Source organism: Pipistrellus kuhlii, unplaced genomic scaffold (assembly GCF_014108245.1).
Source record: "Pipistrellus kuhlii isolate mPipKuh1 unplaced genomic scaffold, mPipKuh1.p scaffold_m20_p_44, whole genome shotgun sequence".
NCBI lineage: Eukaryota > Metazoa > Chordata > Mammalia > Chiroptera > Vespertilionidae > Pipistrellus > Pipistrellus kuhlii.
Window position 1 is genome coordinate 1,292,949 of NW_023425545.1, and position 20,489 is coordinate 1,313,437.

A 20,489-nucleotide genomic window follows, 5' to 3' on the forward strand; every position below is an offset into this window, starting at 1 on the left:
GCCGGCCGGGCAGGTCCCGGGCAGGTCCCCGGGCAGGTCCCGGGCAGGTCACCCCGGGCAGGTCCCCGGGCAGGTCACCCCGGGCAGGTCACCCCGGGCAGGTCACCCCGGGCAGGTCCCCGGGCAGGTCACCCCGGGCAGGTCACCCCGGGCAGGTCACCCCGGGCAGGTCACCCCGGGGAGGTCACCCCGGGCAGGTCACCCCGGGGAGGTCACCCCGGGCAGGTCACCCCGGGCAGGTCCCGGGCAGGTCACCCCGGGCAGGTCCCCGGGCAGGTCCCTGGGCTCCCCGCTCAGCCGGCTTCTCTGCAGGTGGCCCCCGGGGGCCGGCCTCATGGAGCGGATCCAGGCCATCGCGCAGAACGTCTCGGACATCGCCGTGAAGGTGGACCAGATCCTGCGCCACAGCCTCATCCTGCACAGCAAGGGTGAGCCAGGCCCCCCCTCCTTCCCCTCCCCTCCCTTCTCCTCCTCCTCTTCCCCTCCCTCAGAGCCACCTACAGCCTCGTCCTGCACAGCAAGGCTGAGCCAGGGCCCCACCCCTCCTTCCCCTCCCCTTCCTTCTATCCCCTCCCCCTTCCTCCCCCTCTCTCAGGGCCATGTACAGCCTCGTCCTGCACAGCCAGGGGGAGCCAGCCAGCCCTTCCCCGGGGCCAGAGTACGGTGGCCGGCATGGCCTCGGGGTCCCTGACTCCTCCCACAGGCCCCCTAGGCTCTCCACAGGGCAGCATGGGTTCACCCCAACCTGCCGTGAGGGTGCTGAGGACAGGCCCCTGAGACTCAGGCGGCCCCTCCAATCCCCTTGACGTGGGAGCATCCGTCTGGGGTGCGGGCCCCCCCTCTGCCCTGAGAAAGTGGGGGTACATTTGATGCATGAGGTCTGCCCATCCAAGCGGCCGATCCGTAGCCAGCTCCTCCCCGGCTCTGCACCCCCTCAGAGGGTGGGAGCAGCGGCAGAGGGGGCACCCCTCCTGGCGGGGGCCCTCAGGCGAGGAACGCAGACAGGGCTGTGCCGGCGCCTGACGCCCTCCGCGCCCAGACCCTCCGCTCCGCTCCGCCCGCCTTCCCCTCCGGCCCGGCCGGGCCCTCAGCCTGGGGCCTTCTCCCGCAGTGTCCGAAGGCCGTCGGGACCAGTGCGAGGCGCCCAGTGACCCCCAGTTCCCTGACTGCTCCGGGAAGGTGGAGGTGAGGCTGGGGCCGGGGCTGCGGTGGGGTTACCAGGAGGCGGCTCCTCCGTGAGGGCCATGCCCCAGACTAGCTCTGGGGTTCCGCTGCTGGCAGGGCCACCCGCCAGCCAGGGCCTCTCTGCCCAGGCCCTGCCCTGAGCCTGGCACTGGCTGGCAGGGGCCAACCTCAGGGTCACTGCTTCTCCGCGTGGGCCCACCCCACAGTCCCAGGCCGAGCCACGCTCCAGCACCTTCTGTAGCAAACGAGCTGTAAATATTCGGCGCTCCTCAGCAGCCCGACTCCCCACGGAGTCTAACGAGGAGCCGGCGTGGGCTCTCCTCCCGCCTGGGGGTTAACCAGCGGCACTGACCCCCTCGGCCCACCTCCCGGGACCTACGGCCGCAGGAAGTCTGACCATCGGGGCCGGGCATGGCTGTGAAAGCAGCTCCTCGCTGGTCCGGGCTCCCTGAGAGGGTGGCGGGACTCAGACCCTTCCCCGCAGGAGCCCTGAGGTGTCCTGCCCAGCCCCAGCCCTCGGGGCTGCTCCTGACCTTGGCCCCAGGGGACTGCAGCCAGACCCTGACCTTGCTCCTGACCTTGGCCCCAGGGGACTGCAGCCAGACCCTGATCTTGCTCCTGACCTTGGCCCCAGGGGACTGCAGCCAGACCCTGACCTTGCTCCTGACCTTGGCCCCAGAGGACTGCAGCCAGGCCAGAGTGGCTGCGCCTCCGCCGTGCCCTGGCCGGGCGTTGTTCCCCGGGTCTCTCTCTGGACCTGGAGGATGGCGGTCCGGCCTGGTCCTCCCTGAGCTTCTGGGGCCGGCCGGGGGCCTGGGGGCCTGGTTCGGTCTCCCTTCCCTGCTGCATCTTTGGGGGGGCCCAGAGGCCCCGTCCCCCTCCGGTGGACCTCGGGTCCCAGGGCCATGCCTGCGGGGAGCGCGAGGGCGGGGGAACGTGAGGGGGGCGGCCGGCCCCCGGCCCAGCCGGCCTCTTTGCAGTGGATGCGCGCCCGCTGGACCTCGGACCCCTGCTACGCCTTCTTCGGGGTGGACGGCACCGAGTGCTCCTTCCTCATCTACCTCAGCGAGGTCGAGTGGTTCTGCCCCCCGCTGCCCTGGAGGAACCGGACGGCCCCCCCCACGGCCCCCCAGCCCCTCCCCAAGGCCCAGGTAGGCTGGGGGGGGGGAGCTCGTGAGGGCGCGGTGGGCGGGCATCTGGCCTCTCCGGGCTGGATACCCTGTGCCCCTGGCCCAACGAGGCGGCCAGCCCTGCCCGGGGGCGGGCAGGTCCCAGCTCACCTGCTGGACGGGAAGCCCCCCCTCTGGGGGTGCCGCTCACCTGGGCCCACTTGGGGGGTGGCTGGGGCCCTGAGGCTCCCCCTTAATGGGCCAGAATAACAGTAACAGTAGCCGCCCTGTTTAAGGGCCTCCCAGGTGCCCTTAGGCGATCGGCTTTGGCAGATGACGGTTGGAGGTCCGGAGTGGAGCTAGTTCAGGGCACAGCTATCTGGCTCCACTGGAAGGCAGCCGGCCTCCCCGGCCTCCGGGCCCTGCCCTGGCCACTACCCTCTGCCTCCTGGCAGCACCTGGGTCCCAGGGGACCGTGACGGCGAGCAGCTCCTGAGGCTCTGGACAGGCCTACGTGGCAAGGGGAAGGGGGAGGAGGGAGGCAGGGACCCCCACTGTGGGGCCACTGGGCCTCTTAGAAGGGGCGGGAGAAGGAGAGCCGGCCCAGCCTCGCAGGAGGTGCCAGCCCCGTCCAGGGCAGCAGGGGGTGGCAATGGCGTGGCTGCGGGTCCGAGAGTGAGAGTGAGGATGGACTCCCCTCCAGGCCGTTTTCCGGAGCAACCTGTCTCACCTGCTGGAGCTGATGGGCAGCGGGAAGGAGTCTCTCATCTTCATGAAGAAACGGACCCGGCGGCTCGCGGACCAGTGGGCACTGGCCGCCCAGCGCCTGGCGCGGAAGCTGGGGGGCGCCCAGAGGGACCAGAAGCAGGTACCTGACCTCTGACCTGTGCAGGGAGCGGAGCTCAGAGCGCCCAGGAAGTGAGCTCGGGGGCCCAGGCCCCATGGGACCCGGTGTGCCTGGGAAAGAGTTCTGTGGAATTTATTAAGTTTGAGCGGGAAGGGGGAGGGGAGGCAAAGTGAGCTTAGAGGCACGTGGTGGCCTGGGGCCTTTTCGGGTTTGGGAAAGCCAAGCTCCGACGCCTCAGAGGACCTGCGTTCTGTGGACTCTGGTTCTCGCTGGCGGAAATGTCATTGCCTTTGTCCGAAGGTTGGGAAGGATGCAGCCTGTTTTGGGAGGGTTCACGGGTCAGACAGGCAGCCCAGCCAGCACCAGCCCAGCCCCACCCCATGCAGCCAGAATAGCCAGCCAGCCACCAGGCCAGCAGCGAGCAGCCCAGCCAGCCACACCCAGCCAGCCACCCCATCCATCAGCCAGTTAGCCATCCATCCATCCATCCATCATCTATCATCCATCCATCCATCACCCATCCATCCACCATCCATCATCCATTTATCCATCCATCATCCACCCATCAACCCATCATTTATCCATCCATCCATCACCCATCTATCCATCATCGATCCATCCATCATCCATCCATGTATCCATCCATCCATTACCCATCCATCCATCCATCCATCCATCATCCATCCATCCATCATCTGTCCATCCATCCATCCATTCATCATCCGTCCATCCATGCATCCATGTATCCATCCATCCAGCCATCCAGCAGCGAGGCAGCCAGCCAGCCATCCAGTCCAGCACCCAGCCAGCCACCACCATCAGTCAGTCAGCCATCCATCCATCCATCTCATCCAGCCATCAAACCCATCATTCATCCATCCATCCAGCACCACCAGTCTATCCATGCATCCATCATCCATCGATCCATCATGCATCCATCCATCCATTACCATCCAGTTACCATCCATCCACCATCATCCATCCAGTCCATGTTGTCCCTCCATCCATCCATCCATCATCAGCCATCCATCCATCACCCATCCATCATCCACCCATCAACCCATCATTTATCCATCCATCCATCCATCCATCCATCCATCATCCATCATCCATTTATCCATCCATCCATCCATCACCCATCCATCCACCACCCATCATCCATTTATCCATCCATCCATCCATCCATCATCTATCATCCATCCATCCATCACCCATCCATCCACCATCCATCATCCATCCATCCATCCATCCATCCATCCATCACCCATCCATCCACCATCCATCATCCATTTATCCATCCATCCATCCATCCATCCATCATCTATCATCCATCCATCCATCACCCATCCATCCACCACCCATCATCCATTTATCCATCCATCCATCCATCCATCATCTATCATCCATCCATCCATCACCCATCCATCCACCATCCATCATCCATTTATCCATCCATCATCCATCCATCTATCCATTCATCATCCATCCATCCATCCATCATCCACCCATCAACCCATCATTTATCCATCCATCCATCACCCATCTATCCATCATCAATCCATCCATCATCCATCCATGTATCCATCCATCCATTACCCATCCATCCATCCATCCATCATCTGTCCATCCATGCATCCATGTATCCATCCATCCATCCATCCATCATCTATCATCCATCCATCCATCCATCCATCACCCATCCATCTATGCATCCATCCATCCATCCATCATCCATCTATCACCCATCCATCCACCATCCGTCCATCCATCCATCCACCATCCGTCCATTCATCCATCCATCCATCCACCATCCATCCATCATCCACCCATCCACCCGTCACCCGTCCAGTGAATACTGACCTGACTCTCCATCGTCCTGCCTGTCTCTTTCAGAGCCCCTCCCATTTCATGAAATTCTCCCTTGTCTGTGTCACTGTGTCTCCTCTCCATCCGGAACGTAAGCGCTGGGAGGGCAGCTGTGACTGTTCTCCTGCAGCCCCCGCCCAGGGCGGCCACTCTGCCTGGCTCCCCGTGCCCAGGCCCAGCGTGGAGAGTGCCTGCTGCCGCCGGGCTCCCCGGGCGGCAGGGCTGTCTCCCCCGTGCTGACGCTCCGTGTCCCCCCAGATCCTCGTCCACATCGGCTTCCTGACGGAGGAGTCCGGGGACGTGTTCAGCCCGCGGGTGCTGAAGGGCGGGCCGCTGGGGGAGATGGTGCAGTGGGCGGACATCCTGGCCGCCCTCTACGTGCTGGGCCACGGCCTGCGGGTCACCGTGTCCCTGAAGGAGCTGCAGAGGTGAGTGCCCGGGAGGGGAGCCGTCCCCGGGACCCTGCTCCGTGCTCTGCCTGCCACCCCCTCCTCCCACGGGCACCGGTCACGTGTGGGATGTGCCACGGAAGCGTGTTCACACGGCGCTGCTCACACGGTGGAGTTCTCCGGCAGTCCTCCGTCTCCGGGCCGTCGGGCCGGTGCTGGTGCCCGGGGCCGGCAAACACTGGCCTGTGGGTGGAGCCGCGGTGGAAGCGGGTCCCCTCGGCCTGCTGGTCTGGGGAGACTCGCAGTGGCTCTTCCGGAACCGGGCTCCTCCCGGGCCTGTCTGGGGGCTGGAGGCCAGTAAGCCCGGAGGGTGTGAGCTGGGCTGGCCATGCCCACCCGCTCCCCAGGCCTGCCTTTCCCGTCGCTCCGGTGTGAGGGAGGCGGGAGGTTGGGGGGGGGTGCCCTGAGGCACGTGTAAGTGACCGTGGTGACGGGACTGACCGGCTGCACGGGTGGCGGGAGGCAGCGCTGGGAGCGCCAGCCCAGGTTCTGGGGCTCAGGTGCCACCTGGAAATAGCACCTCCGCCCCATCTGGCCCAGCGTCACCCCAGCGGGGGGTCTGGCGGGGAGCTGTCCCCAGTGCCGGTGCTGACTCTCAGACCAGCCGCCCCTGCTGGGAGAGGGAGCCGCACGCCGCCCCGACTCCTGGCCGCCTCCGTGGCATTTTGTTGCCAAACCTTCAGAGCCGGGCGTGCCCACTCCTCACCCCCAGCGCGCCGGGCTGCTCACTGCTGTGCCCCCGCGCTCTGCGGGAGCCCAGCCGGGAGCGGAGCCGCAGGGCGGCCAGTGCGGCCAGTGCCTGCCAAGCTCCCGGGAACCGGCCTGACCCGAGGCATCTCCTCCCTCGAGCTCCTGCAGGGAGCTAGACGGGGCGAGCATGGGGGCGGAGGGAGGAGGGGGCGGTGTGTGGGCAGCCCAAGAAGCCGTGGGCAACTTGTGGGCGGCACAGCCAGCGGCTCTGGTAGCCATGAGCCAGGCTGCCATCGCCCACCACAGGGCCAGAGCGTGAAGATGGGGGAGCCCCGAAAGTGAGGCCCTGCTGAGGGATCCCCCGATCTGAAATACCCCCCTGCTGCCATTTCTTTCTCTAGACACATGCACCCACACGCACACATTCACGTGCTCACAGGCGGGTGTGTGTGTGTGTATATGCTGTGCATACCCTGTGCTTGTACACACAGACACATCCATGCACACTTCTGCATGCACCTACACACCTCCACATACATGCAACCCCCGGTGCATGACTTCACCACAAGGCGCCTGCCCCCACAGGCGCCCCCACAGAAAATCCCTGTCTTCCCACCATCCCTTCGCTCCCTGCCCGGCTTCTGTGGGTTGGAAATGCCAGAAGCGGAGGCTGCAGGGAGAGGTGCCCCTCGGAGGCGGCCGGAGGGGGGCGTCAGGTGGGAGGGTGTGCTTTGGGCCACGCCCTTTCCGGTTGTTGGGTTTTCCTGTGACCGGTGTGGGCCGGGTGAGAGCTCCTCTGGCTCCTTCCTGGCCAGAGCCACCCCCACAACAGCCCTTTCCCGTGGCCACTCCGGGCAGCCATGGGAGGGAGCCGGCTGGAGCTGCTGGAGCCGAGGACCAGCCAGCGGCACCCACTGTCTCCGCCCGGAGGGGCGTCCGAGACGAGGGTGTGAGCGCCAGGGGGGCCGGGAGGTTCCTTCCCGGCTGCGGGTCTGCCCAGGCCCCGCCCCTGCTGCGGTGGTGCTTGGCGTTCGCTGGTTTGCAGAAGCGTCACCGAGACCCTCCCTCACCCTCACACGGCCTTCCCCTGTGCCTGCCGCTGTCTCCACATGTCCTCTTTAGAAAAAAGGTTTTTTAATGGATTTCAGAGAGAGGAAGGGAAAGGGGGAGAGAGGTAGAAACATTGAAGAGAGAGAAACATCTCTCAGCTGTCTTCTGCAGCCCCCTGAGATCCAGCCCAGGCATGTGCCCTGCCCCGGAATAGAACTGGTGACCTCGTGGTGCCTGATGCTCAACCTCGGAGCCACACCAGCCGGGCAGATTGCTATTTTTTTTTCTTGTTTTATTTTTCCTCTTCCTTCCTTCCTTCCTTCCTTCTTTCCTTCCTTCCTTCCTTCCTTCCTTCCTTCCTTCCTTCCTTTCTTTCTTTCTCTCTTCCTTTTTTAATATATTTTTATTGGTTTCAGAGAGGAAGAGAGAGAGAAACATCAATGATGAGAATCATTGATTGACTGCCTCCTTCATGACCCCTCCTGGGGATCGAGCCCACAACCCGGGCATGTGCCCTTAACTGGAATCAAACCCGGGAACCTTCAGTCCACAGGCCCATGCTCTATCCACTGAGCCAAACTGGCCAGGGCAGATTTTGTTTCTTATAAGGATGCCGGTCGTGGTGGACAAGGCCCACCTGGTGACCTCATGCCAACGTGGTGGCCTCTGTAAAGACCTGCCTCCACATGAGGTCACATCCTGGGGTGCTGGGGGTGAGGACTCCAACCTATGGATTTGGGGGGGGGGGCACAACGCAACCCATAGCAAGATGGTGGCCGCTGGAGCGGAAGGGCGTTGGGGGCGGAGATGGCTGGGCTGTGTGTGTGGCGTTGCCTGGGTTCTGCGGGAGGAGGGTCCCGCAGCCTTGCTCGGCCTCGGGGACCGTTCTGTGCGGGCGGCACCGAGTTAATTTGGAAATAGGTCAGCGGGAGGTGAGCCATGTGCATGCTGAGGCGTCTGCGACAGAGGCGGCTCCCTGGGCGGAAACGGCCTGTGTGGGGACATTGGCGGCAGTTTGTTCCCAGATGTTCCCAGCGGACGTCCGGCCCCTGCCGGGCGCGGGCCGGGGTGCCCCACTCCCCCCTTCCCCCCGCTCCCCCCGCACCGCACCGCCGTGTTAGTTAACCGGCTCCCGCAGTGCGCTGGGGCAATACCGAGCCGGCACCTGGCTCTGCTGCTGCGGGAGGTGATGTCAGACAGCCCCTCCCGGAGCCGCCGGCTCTCTTAGGGAGGAGGGGAGGAGCCAGAGCCCCCGGGGCTGCACCCCAACTTATCCTCATGAATGCCTGGTTCCATGGTGGGCATTTAAGAAAACATTTTTATTGATTTCAGAGCGGAAGGGAGAGGGAAAGGTAAATGAAAACATTAATGATGAGAATCATTGGTTGTCTGCTGCCTCCTGCACGCCCCCTACTGGGGATTGAGCCCCCGACCCGGGGCTGGGCCCTGACCAGGAGTGGAGCCGTGACCTCCTGGTTGCTGGGTTGATGCTCGGCCTTGGGGCCGCGCCGGCCGGCTGCAGCGGGCATTGGAAAGTTGAGCTTTCCCTCTCCCGCCTCCCGGGATCGGCTGTGCTCATCCATTTTACTCGCATAATTTCAAGCGTCATTAATGGGACGCGGCCTGAGGAAAATTACCAGGCTCTGCCTCCGCCCGCAGTGCGCTTGGGCTGAGCGGGGAATTAGCCGACTCGGCTGGCAGACGACCGACCGGCTGGAGAGCAGGGAGCCGGGGGGGGGGCGGGGGGCTGAGCAGAAACGGCCGCCATGCTCCCCACGGGGAGTCGGCGTCCTGGCCTTTCTGCCGTTCCACGTTCGCCAAGGGAGATCCGGCGAGGGTCCCCGAGAATGACGAAGGCGGGGACCCATCCGCCCGGCCCGGCCTGACAGAGCCGCCTCCGGCTCATCGCTCCGGGGAGCCGGCGGGGCGGGCCCGGCTGGAAGCCCCTCGGATGGATGTGGCCGTGAAGGGGAGCCGGCGGGGCGGGCCCGGCTGGAAGCCCCTCGGATGGATGTGGCCGTGAAGGGGAGCCGGCGGGGCGGGCCCGGCTGGAAGCCCCTCGGATGGATGTGGCCGTGACGGGCTCTCAGCCACGGGCCCGGGGCGGCCGTCCTCGAGGCGGGCGGGGGCGCTGGGGAGGCCCCGAGGCTGGGGCCGCCGGGTTGGGTTGGGTTGGAGGTGCCCGTGAGGCGCGGGGACGGTCCAGGACTTAGAATGGACGCGGAGCCGGCGAGGCTGCGGGGGCGGGAGAAACCTACAGAAGCCGCGCCCTCCCCACATCGCTCACCGAGGCCAGCAGCCTCCGCGGCTCCGGGAGGCCGCGGCAGGGAGCCGGGCAGGGCCTGTGCTCGGGCCTGGGGCGCAGAGCTCGGCAGTGGCTCCCGGAATGAGACGGACTGAGGGTCCCGGAGCCCCCGCCGGGTGAGAGGGCTGGGACCGAGGCCCTTCCCGCAGGGGAGGGGTGGGCGTGTGTTCCGGAACCGGAGTGCTTCCTGGGGGCCGTTCCAGCCGACCGAAGGCCCGGAGAGGCCCGTGGGCACCGCCGGGCACCGAGTGGGCGAGGAGGGCACGGGGCGTCCGGGCCCAAGGCCAGGAATGCTTTCCGCGGCCCCAAAGGGCTCCGGGTTCTCAGGCCGCCTCCCAGCGAGGCTTCTGGACCCCAAAACCGGGGGCGGGGGAGGCGGGCGCTGCTGTCCGGGAGGAAACGGCTTCCTCAGGGCCAGCCCCGCTCCCTGGCTTGGCGCAGCGCAGACTGTCTGAGTGCGGCTCGGAGCCTGTCACCCTGCACGGGGTGGGGCTCCTGCATGGTGGGCAGGGACCCCTGGCAGCAGCTACACGGACTGCTGTGCCATGTCCTTCCGCTCCATGGGACACCCCAAGGCTCTGGCGCCAGAGCAGCCCCGTCCCAGATGGAAATGCTCACGTGAAGGAGCTGGCAGCGGGTGCCAGGTGCCAGTCAGCAGCGCAGGATTACAACGAGGCAGACGGGGTGGGGGTTCGAGGACAGGCTGAGGGGCGCTCTGGCGGGGGGCTCGCGTGTGGGGTTAGCAAAGACGCCCCTTCCTGCTGGCGGTGCCAGGCCGGACCTCGGGGCCCCCAGCCCTCGTTCAGGCGTCCTGCTCCCTCCCTGTGCCAGCTCATCTCCCACAGCGCCCTCCCTGCCCGTGTCTGTCCTGGGCGGTGGGAAGGGGGGGGCGGTGGGAAGGGGGGGGCGGTGGGAAGGGGGAGGCGGTGGGAAGGGGGGGCGGTGGGAAGGGGGGGGCGGTGGGAAGGGGGGAGGCGGTGGAAGGGGGGGCGGCGGGAAGGGGGGGAGGCGGCGGGAAGGGGGAGGCGGCGGGAAGGGGGGGCGGCGGGAAGGGGGGCGGCGGTGGGAAGGGGGAGGCGGTGGGAAGGGGGGGCGGTGGGAAGGGGGGAGGCGGTGGGAAGGGGGAGGCGGTGGGAAGGGGAGGCGGTGGGAAGGGGGAGGCGGTGGGCAGGGGGGCGGTGGGAAGGGGGGCGGCGGTGAGAAGGGGGAGGCGGGGGAAGGGGGGGCGGCGGGAAGGGGGGAGGCGGTGAGAAGGGGGAGGCGGGGGAAGGGGGGGCGGTGGGAAGGGGGGCGGCGGTGAGAAGGGGGAGGCGGTGGGAAGGGGGGGCGGTGGGATGGCGGTGGGGAGGGGGTCCAGGTCCTGCAGGCCCAGGGCCGGCTGGGAAGGCGGGTCCCGGGGCCTGGGGGCCCCGGCTCAGACTGAGGGCTCTCCTCTCAGCACCTTAGGGGTGCCGCCGGGCAGGGGGAGCTGCCCGCTCACCCTGCCGCTGCCCTTCGACCTCATCTACACCGACTACCACGGCCTGCAGCAGATGAAGCAGCACATGGGGCTGTCCTTCCGGGAGTACCGGTGAGGCGGGGGTGAGGGCACAGCACCCCCATGCTCTGCAGGGCGCCTGGCCCGGGTCCCCCTGTCCCCGCCCTCCCCACCCCGTCCCTATCCCTCCCTGTCCCTGTCCCTCCCTCCCCCCGTCCCTGTCCCTCCCCGTCCCTGTCCCTGTCCCTCCCTGTCCCTGTCCTCCCCCCCGTCCCTGACCCTCCCCGTCCCTGTCCCTCCCTCCCCCCATCCCTGTCCTTCCCTGTTCCCGTCTTCCCCCCCTCCCCCATCCCTGTCCCTCCCCGTCCCTGTCCCTCCCTCCCTCCCCCCATGTCCCTGTCCCTCCCCGTCCCTGTCCCTCCCTCTCCTCCCCCGTCCCTGTCCCTCCCCATCCCTGTCCCTCCCTTTCCTCCCCCGTCCCTGTCCCTCCGTCCCCGTCCTCCCTCCCCCTTCCTCCTCCAAGGAGCCTGCCCCCCACCCCCCGCTGACCCCAGGGACAAGGAACCACGGTGCCCGGTGGCCCTCTGCTGCGGGGCGGGCTGGGGGCAGAGGGGAAGTGCAGGCGGGAGGGGGAGGGAAGGGACAGTGCTCTGCGGCTGGGCCCTCTGTGGGGCCCTCGCACCCCATCCGGGGAACGGCAGTGCCACCCTCTGTGGGGCCCTCGCACCCCGCCCTCTGTGGGGCCCTCGCACCCCGCCCAGGGGACGGCAGGGCCACGCTCGGTCTGGCAGACGCGGGGCCCGGGGTATGCGGCACCGGAGCCGGCTCTGCGTGGCGTCGGCGCCCGCCTCGGTGACGGTCCCTGTGGTTTCATTAGTGACAGGCAGGTTCCCGCTTTTATTATTAATGTGCTCGCTGCTCACCGCCCCCCCATCCAGGAGGAGGGCCGCCTCAGCAGCTGTGGCCGGCCTGGTCCGGGGAGGAGCGGGGAGGGAGCTCCTGGGGCGAGTGGGTCTTCGGTGCCCAGCCCCGGAGGGGGGGAGGGGGGGCGCAGGAGGGAGGGGGCTGTGGCCGTCGGGAGCGGCCTCGGTGGGTCAGAGCCTGCCCAGCTGGAGGCCACCGGACGTGGCCAGACTGGCAGGGGGACCTGAGGCGCTGCCTGGCCAGGGTGTGCCCGCCCTGCCGGCCCGGGCCCTGCCCTTTGCACCTCAGCCAGACGGCCAGGCACAGCCTGGGGAGCGGGCTCCTGGGCTCAGGGGAAAGTGCAGATGGTACAGGGGACCCCGGGACCGTGTGGGGGACCCCCCCAGGCAGGGCCTCCCCTCGGAGCTCCTGGGGGCAGCCTAACCGCTGGCAGTGTGGGTTCGTGGTCCCACGGCCCCGAGATCCCGGGCGGTTGTCATCCGCTCGATGGGATGATGGGATATTCCCTCCTCCCCGGTGCTGGGCGCATCCCCGGGTCAGGGTGCCGCCTGGGTCACACAGCGCTGTCAGCCCATGCTCTCGCCTCACGTGTACCGCCCCTGTGGGCACCCGGCCCAGGAGATGCCGAGGCGGCTGACCCTGGCTCCCGTCCCCGGGGCAGGTGCCGGCTCCGGGTCATCGACACCTTCGGCACGGAGCCCGCCTACAACCACGAGGAGTACGCCACGCTGCACGGCTACCGCACCACCTGGGGCTACTGGAACCTCCGCCCCCAGCAGTTCATGACCCTGTTCCGTGAGCGTCCGCCGCGGGCGGGGCGGGCCCGGTTCCCAGGGGCCCCCCGGAGGCCGCTCCGCCCCCCACATGCCAGGCCTCGGCTCCCCGGGAAGCCTGGCTCCCCCTCCAGCACGAGTGTGCCCCTGCCGGGGGCAGGGAGCGGGCGCAGGTGGGGAGCCGCCTGGGTGTGGGGACCGCAGCGCCTGGCCTTGCCCTCCGGGGCCTTCCAGAGAGAGGCCGCGGGGATGGGGGTGGAGGGGAGGGACAGCGAGGGAACGGGCGTGGTGAAATGGGCGTGGGGGAAGCAGGAGATGGGGTGAGAGGCTTCTGTAATCATCCACACGGAGCCATAGCGGGTGTGGCTCAGTGGATAGAGCGTCAGCCTGCGGACTGAAAGGTCTCAGGTTCAATCCCGGGCAAGGGCATGGACCTTGATTTCAAGCACTTCCCCAGTGGGAGGTGTGCAGGAGGCAGCTGACTGATGTTTCTAACTTTTTTTTTATTTTATATTTTCTTGATTTTTTACAGAGAGGAAGGGAGAGAGAGCTAGAAACGTTGATGAGAGAGAAACATTGACCAGCTGCCTCTTGCACACCCTCTACCGGGGATGTGCCCGCAACCAATGCACATGCCCTTGCCCGGAATCGAACCTGGTACCTTTCAGTTCGCAGACCGACGCTCTACCACTGAGCCAAACCGGCTTCGGCTGATGTTTCTAACTCTTTATCCCTCTCTCTCTCTGTAAAAAATCAACAATATATATATATATTTTTTTTTAAATATATTTTATTGATTTTCCACAGAGAGGAAGGGAGAGGAATAGAGAGCTAGAAACATCGATGAGAGAAGCATTGACCAGCTGCCTCCTGCACATCCCCTGCCGGGGATGTGCCCGCAACCAATGTACATGCCCTTGACCGGAATCGAACCGGGACCCTTCAGTCCGCAGACCTATGCTCTATTCACTGAGCCACACCGGTTTCGGCAATAAAATATATCTTTTTAAAAATAATCCACACGGACAAAATAAGGACTTGTCCTGGGGTGGAGCCCCTGGATGTGGAGGTCCAAACCTGGCAAACTCCTACTCATCCTCCAAAACCCCGTGTGAAATGTTCCCTCTCTGCCATCACTTTCAGGGATCCCCTCATCTCCTACTCCAGGCAGAACGTTTTTATAACTCTCAAATACTCCTCATTCGGTTAAAGCATATATTGAATCATATGAGAGTTATTTGCAAACACATTTACTCTCACTGATAGATTATGAATCACTAAAGAAGGAGCCACTGGCCAATTTATCTTTATTTCCCTAACGCCTCCTGAGGTCCTCAGAAAATGTCAATTGGTTGAATAAGTTAAAGAGAGAGAAAACAAAACCCAGAGCTGCTTGCCGGCTTCAGTGGCACACCCCGTGCCGGCAGCCAGGCACCAGCAGCCCTCCTCCCCATCGCCGGGCAGCTCCCAGGGAGCTCCCGGGAGGCTGGCTGCCCCCCAATACCCCTCCCCGCCTGCCCTCGCCCTGGCCTCATCCCGCCCCATCTCTGCCCCAGCTCCTGCTTAATCGTCCTGTTATTTTATTTTGTTATTTAAAAAAAATATATTTTATTGATTTTTTTACAGAGAAGAAGGGAGAGGGAGAGAGAGTTAGAAACATCGATGAGAGAGAAACAGCGATCAGCTGCCTCCTGCACACTCCCCACTGGGGATGTGCCCGCAACCCAGGTGCATGCCCTTGACTGGAATCGAACCTGGGACCCTTCAGTTCGCAGGCCGACGCTCTATCCACTGAGCCACACCGGTTTTGGCCGTCCTGTTATTTTAATTGGTTGCCGTACTTCCTGTGCCATGTCCACTTGGTTTGCCCATTGTGTCCTAAACCTGCCCCTCCTGGGGGAGGGCGCGGAACGAGGGATTGAGTCTTCAGCTCGGAGAATAGGGAGGAGATGGTGACGAGGGAGAGGCCTGGGTGGCAGCCCAGCTGGAGCCAGCGGGGAGGGAGGGAGGATGGGGCTGGCCAGGCAATGGGGCCGGGGAGCCAGGGAGGGCCTGGTCCACCCTCCTGGGGCCCCTCCCTGCCAGCCGGGCAGAGCCTCCCGAGACATCACAGAAATGAGCCCAGGCCCAGCAAACGCCCCTCAGGGTTCCTCGCGCCCGCCCGAGGCCGGTGACCTTTTCTGGGAGAGGGATAGGGAGAGGGAGGGGGAGGGGGAGGGGGAGGGGGGGGGGGGAGAGGCCAGGCCAGGGCGCGGGTGGGTGCTCTGCCCCCAAGCCCTCCACCCCAGCCCCTCCCGTCCTGCCACGCGGGCGGCCTGGGAGCCTGGTGTCCTGGTGACGCCCTCCCTCCCTCCCTCCTGCCTGTCTGGCCGCAGCTCACACGCCCGACAACTCCTTCATGGGCTTCGTGTCGGAGGAGCTGAACCAGACAGAGAAGCAGCGCGTCAAGGCCGGCAAGGCCCACAACATGGCCGTGGTGTACGGCAAGGAGGCCAGCATCTGGAAGGTGCGCCCGCCACCGCCGCCGCCCGCACACCCCGAGGAGGGCGCCCGCTCGTGGGTCAGGAGAGAGGTCCCACCGCCAAGGGCTGGCCCCTTGTCCCCCTCCCGCCCCTAACTCAGTGTCCTTGATTGAGGCCTGTGACTTCCCTCTCCCTCTTCCCCCTCCCTCCTTCCTCCTCCCCCCTCTCTCCTCCCCCCCCTCCCTCCGCCCCTCCCTCCTCCCTCGTTCCCCCTCCCCCCTCCCCCTCCCCCTCCCTTCTCCCCCCTCTCTCCTCCCCCCTCCCTCCTCCCCCCTCTCTCCTCCCCCCTTCCCTCCTCCCCCCTCCCCCCTCCCTCCTCCCTCCTGCCTGGGATGGGAAGGGGCTTAGGTGAGACTTGGGGGCTCTGTGGGATGGGGGGCCGTGGAGAAGGCGGGAGAGGACCAGGGATTGGCACCCCATTTTCAGGGCGGGGTCCCGGAGGAGTGCTGCCTGCGGGCAGGGTGCCTGCTCGCCGGGCACTGACCTGCTCCCCCCTCTTTTCTCTGCCCCCCTGGCCACGAGGCAGCTCCAGGTAGGTGACCTCTGCGTGCTCCCCCCTCCTCCCGCCCTCCTCCTCCTGCTTATCACGTGACCGTCTTGCAGATTGACCCTCACTGTAGTGGTCAGGGAACAGGGACAGAAGATGGAGGGTCGGAGGAGGGGGGCTGTGCCGGGGCCACACAGCGGGTTAGGGCTGGTCCACGGGCGGCCGGCTCCCACCCCCTCGCCCCCCCAGGGGAAGGAGAAGGTGCTGAGCATCCTGAGTGCGCACATGGAGGTCCATGGCACTGTGTTCTATGAGAGCCAGCGGCCCCCGGAGGTCCCCGCCTTCGTCAAGAACCACGGGCTCCTGCCGCAGCCCGAGTTCCAGCAGCTGCTGCGCAAGGCCAAGGTGAGCCGCAGCTGTCACCGCCTCACTGTCACCGTCCGGGTGACACCGCCTCACTGTCACCGTCTCACTGTCACTGTCACCGTCCGGGCGCTCTCCGGGCTGGAGCTGGGTGCGGGTTGGTGTTTGCGGGGTGAATGGTCAGGGTCCTTTGAGGCGGCTGAAGTGGGGTCCACGGTTCCCCTCCCCCCGCAGAACCGGCCTTTAGAGCAGCAACGCCACCGATGGTCTCCCCTGCCCCCCATTTCACAATGGGGAAACCGAGGCCAGGGAGGGGAGGCACTGGCCGTGGCACCAGCTGGGCTGGGCTGTTGTTTTTTTTAAATTATTATTATTGTTGTTGTTTAATTCAGAGAGGAAGGGAGAAGGGGAGAGAGAGGGAGACATCAGAGATGAGAGAGAATCATTGATTGCCTCCGCTCGCCCCACGCCCATAACCTGGGCCTGTGCCCTGACCGGGAATCGAACCCTGACCTCCTGGTCCATAGGTCGATGCTCCACCACTGAGCCACCCTGGCTGGGCTGAGCTCTCTTTCCTCTCCCCCCTCCCCCTCACCGCCATTGCCTCCTGTGCGTGAACGCCCAACCCCTACCCCGCCCTGCGCCCCGGGGCTGCGTGTGGTCCTGGCCTGACCGCTGCCCGCCTCTCTCAGCTCTTCATAGGGTTCGGCTTCCCCTACGAGGGCCCCGCGCCCCTGGAGGCCATCGCCAACGGCTGTGTCTTCCTGCAGTCCCGCTTCAGCCCGCCCCACAGCTCCCTCAACCACGAGTTCTTCCGCGGCAAGCCCACCTCCAGGGAGGTGAGTGGGGACCCAGCCCCAGATCTGAGGGTCTGAGATGGGGACCCCGCAGGTCCTGGAGGAGGGAGGCCAAGGCTTGGAGCAAAGGGACTCTCGGACCGGTGGGCGGGGCACTGGGGCTGGTGGGCGGGGCGCTGGGACTGGCGGGTGTGGCCATGGGACCGGTGGGCGGGGCGCTGAGGCTAGTGGGCGGGTGTATGGGCGGTGGGCGGGGTGCTGGGGCAGTGGGCGGATCTATTGGCAGTGGGCGGGGTGCTAGGCTTGTGGGCGGGTCTATTGGCAGTGGGCGGGGCGCTGGGCCGGTGGGCGGGTCTATGGGAGGTGGGTCCTTTGACGGCGGCTGAGGGCGGTGGGCGGGGCACTAGGCCGGTGGGCGGGGCGATGAGGCTAGTGGGTGGGTCCATGGGCGGTGGGCGGGGTCGGTGGGAGGGGCTATGGGAGCAGGTGGGTGGGGCTATGAGGCCAGTGAGCGGTGCGTTGGGGTCGGGTGGGCGGGGCGCTGAGGCTAGTGGGCAGGGCGTTGTGCCGGTGGGCGGGGAGATGGGGTCGGTGGGAGGGGCTATGAGGCCAGTGGGCGGGGAGTTTGGGGGCGGGCGGGCGGGCGGGCCCGGGTGGGACCGGTGGGCGGGGCGCTGAGGCTAGTGGATGGGTCCATGGGCGGTGGGCGGGGCGCGGGCCAGTGGGCGGGGCGCTGAGGCTAGTGGGTGGGTCTATGGGCGGTGGGCGGGGCGCTGGGCCGGTGGGCGGGGCGCTGAGGCTAGTGGGTGGGTCTATGGGCGGGGCGGGGCCGGTGGGCGGGGCTGCACACGCCGCCCCGCCCCCAGGTGTTCTCGCAGCACCCGTACGCGGAACGCTTCATCGGGAGGCCGCACGTGTGGACCGTGGACTACAACAACTCGGCGGAGTTCGAGGCCGCCGTCAAGGCCATCATGAGGACCCAGGTGAGCCCAGGCGCCGGCGGCCACGTGCGGGTCTCCTCCCGGGTTCCGCCCAGGCCGCTGGGCGCGTGTGAAGGGAGGAGCACAGGTGAGAGCCCCGAGGCCCCGCCCGCTGGCCCCGGCTCTGGGGGGGCTTTAGCCACCCCTGGCCTCAGTGGGTCTGCCGTGGCACCTGTCCGCCAGGTGAGGCCGCTCCCGGTGAGGGGCCGGGAGGCCGTGCGGGCAGCGGTGGTCACCCGGTGGGGGCCGCTCCCAGGCTGGTGCCGCCTCTGCGGGGGTTCGCGCAGGTGGGACTCGGCTGGCGCGGCCTTCGCATCCCCGTGTGGCACGGGTTTGCTGGGGGCAGGCGGAGCATTTGTAGGGAGTCTCGTCTCTGAAAAGCAGGGGGGAAAGCATCTGTGGGAGGGGAAGGAGGAAGGAAGGGAGGACAGGGTGGAGGGAGGGAGGAAAGAAGGAAACGATGGCCCAGGCGCGGAGTCTGGGTGTCACAGAGGACAGTGGGCCTGGGCCACTGGGTGGGGGGTGCTCGGCGGCTTCCTGGAAGCGGTGTCGCTGAGGGAGGGGGAGGGCTGGGTTGGCTGAGGGAGGAGGCATCAGGGCCTGTGTCTGAGAGGGGAGAAGCGCAGTGAGGCTGGGACCAGCGTGGAGGGAGGTCCTGAGCCCCGGGGCCCCCGGGGTAACGGAGGAGCAGGGTCCGAGCAGAGGGGCAGATCTCCGCTCCCCGTGCTGAGCACGGCGGGGCTGGGCACCAGGTCTGCCCACGTCTGCCTGTGCCCCCCAGGTGGAGCCGTACCTGCCCTACGAGTACACCTGTGAGGGGATGCTGGAGCGAATCCATGCCTACATCCAGCACCAGGTAGGGGCCTCTGCTCCCCCTCCCAACTCCATCCCACCAGAGGAGGGCGCCAGGCTGCGTCCGTTTGACTTCCTGTTGCTTCCCCAGCCCTTCCTTCTGTCCCCTTCCTTCCCGCACAGCCGGTGGGGAGGGAGCTGAGGGTGGGGTCAGCATTGCTGTCAGAGGCCAGGCCTGAGGCCCTGGGTGGGTTCCCTGGCCTCCCCCCATCCTCCTTGGAGACAGATCAGTGCCGACCCCGGCAGGCCGCCCGCATCAGCAAGCCCCCACGGAGATGCACCCCCGTGTCAGCCGTGGCCCTCGGCCCCCGTGGCCCTGCCCCCTCACTGCTCTCTCCCGACAGGACTTCTGCGCAGCCCCGGCCCCCGCCCCGCCAGGAGCTGGAGCCCCAAAGAGCCCCTTCGTCCTGGCCCCCAACGCCACCCACCTCGAATGGGCCCGGAACGCCAGCCTGGCCCCCGGGGCCTGGCCCCCCGCGCACTCCCTGCGGGCCTGGCTGGCCGCCGCGGGCAGGGCCTGCACGGACGCCTGCCTGGACCGCGGGCTTGTCTGCGAGCCCTCCTTCTTCCCCTTCCTCAACAGCCAGGACGCCTTCCAGAAGTGAGCGAGCGCCCCCTCCGCCCGGCCAGGCCTGCCCCCGCCCGGCCGGCCGCCCGGGGGGCCTGGGGGGTCAGGGAGGGACCGTCCCAGCAGGTGACCCTTGGAGCTCCACACTCCCCGCACCGCCTCAGCCCCACGCACCGAGGGGGCCTCCCTGCCCCCCACCCCCCCCAGCATCCTCCCCAGGCTTTCCCCGGTGGATCAGCCAGGCCCACCCTCCTGTCCCCCCCACTCCGAGCAGGTGGGAAAGGCGCGGAGGGCCAGGGTCTGTCTGGCAGCTCCTAGAAAATCCTTCCCCGGTTTGGGCCGGGCCGGCCAGGGCGAGGGGGGGGGGGGGCCAGGACCGCTGGGCGTTCTGCGCCTGCTCAGTGCCACCGCCCTGGTGCCCGCAGGCTGCAGGTACCCTGCGACAGCACCGAGTGGGAGATGAACCACCTGTACCCGGCCTTCGCCCAGCCCGGCCGGGAGTGCCTCCTGCAGAAGGAGCCCCTGCTCTTCAGCTGCGCGGGCGCCAGCGCCAAGCTCCGCCGGCTCTGCCCCTGCCGGGACTTCCGCCGGGGCCAGGTGGCCCTGTGCCGGGCCTGCCTGTGAGGCGCCGGCGGCCCACGGGCGGAGAAGCACCAGCAGATTCCGAGCTCCAGCGACCCCCCCAAGCGGGGCTTCCTCCCTGCGCCAGGCTGCAGGGAGGGCGGCTCCTGGGGCAGTGCCCACCGGGGCAGGCTCCTCCCCCTCCTCCTCCTCCCCTCCCCCTCCTCCCCCTCCTCCTCCCAGGGCTCATGGCCGCAGCAAGGCCAACAGCTGTGGGGCTGCCAGAGGGTCCCCGGCCAGGAGCAGGGGCAGAGGCAGGCCTGGCAGGTGGAGGGGGTCCTGGCCTCCTGGGCCAGGGTCCCGGGAGGGGGCGGCCTTGTCCCTCCGGAGGAGTTTGGGGTGTGGCCAGAGGGGCAGGGGCTGGGGGAGGCCCCTTTCCCACACCTGCTCCCCGCTGCACGGACCTCGGGCGGGGGCGGCATTGTGTCCTCCTCCTGCTTGTTCCTCTCTCTCCACCGGATCTTCTCCTGGCACGGCTGCCATTCCAGACACCGCTTTGCTCCCATGGCCTGCTCCCCACCCGCCCCAGCCTCCCGCATCCACTGCAGGCGCTTCTGCCCATCACTCCCCTGGCCCGGGCCCTGGCTGCCCCGGCCCACTGCCCCCGAGGCCCCCACCCCTCAG

General features: G+C 66.9%; 2 protein-coding genes across 4 annotated transcripts in view; both read left to right on the forward strand.

Annotated features, from left to right (window-relative positions):
- Positions 1-2,161, forward strand: part of MFSD11 (major facilitator superfamily domain containing 11) — a 29,335-nt gene extending 27,174 nt beyond the window's left edge. The window contains exon 14 of the mRNA XM_036412294.2: positions 2,124-2,161. The gene's annotated coding sequence lies outside the window, so the exon portion shown is untranslated. The remainder of the gene's footprint in view (positions 1-2,123) is intronic.
- The window catches only part of MGAT5B (alpha-1,6-mannosylglycoprotein 6-beta-N-acetylglucosaminyltransferase B), a 29,851-nt gene extending 9,856 nt beyond the window's left edge, over positions 1-19,995 (forward strand). The window contains exons 4-18 of one of the 3 annotated variants that reach the window (XM_036412409.2): positions 313-428; positions 1,112-1,185; positions 2,166-2,336; positions 2,998-3,162; positions 5,266-5,435; positions 10,940-11,071; positions 12,564-12,697; positions 15,051-15,181; positions 15,724-15,729; positions 15,934-16,089; positions 16,740-16,886; positions 17,711-17,827; positions 18,606-18,680; positions 19,021-19,277; positions 19,670-19,995. In XM_036412409.2, the coding sequence (XP_036268302.1) occupies positions 313-428; positions 1,112-1,185; positions 2,166-2,336; positions 2,998-3,162; positions 5,266-5,435; positions 10,940-11,071; positions 12,564-12,697; positions 15,051-15,181; positions 15,724-15,729; positions 15,934-16,089; positions 16,740-16,886; positions 17,711-17,827; positions 18,606-18,680; positions 19,021-19,277; positions 19,670-19,868 (2,050 nt within the window). In that variant the 3' untranslated portion in view covers positions 19,869-19,995. Of the gene's footprint in view, positions 1-312; positions 429-1,111; positions 1,186-2,165; positions 2,337-2,997; positions 3,163-5,265; positions 5,436-10,939; positions 11,072-12,563; positions 12,698-15,050; positions 15,182-15,723; positions 15,730-15,927; positions 16,090-16,739; positions 16,887-17,710; positions 17,828-18,605; positions 18,681-19,020; positions 19,278-19,669 lie in introns of all 3 variants that reach the window. The other 2 variants (XM_045572134.1, XM_045572135.1) reach the window with 2 other exon arrangements.
- The last annotated feature ends 494 nt before the right edge of the window (positions 19,996-20,489 follow it).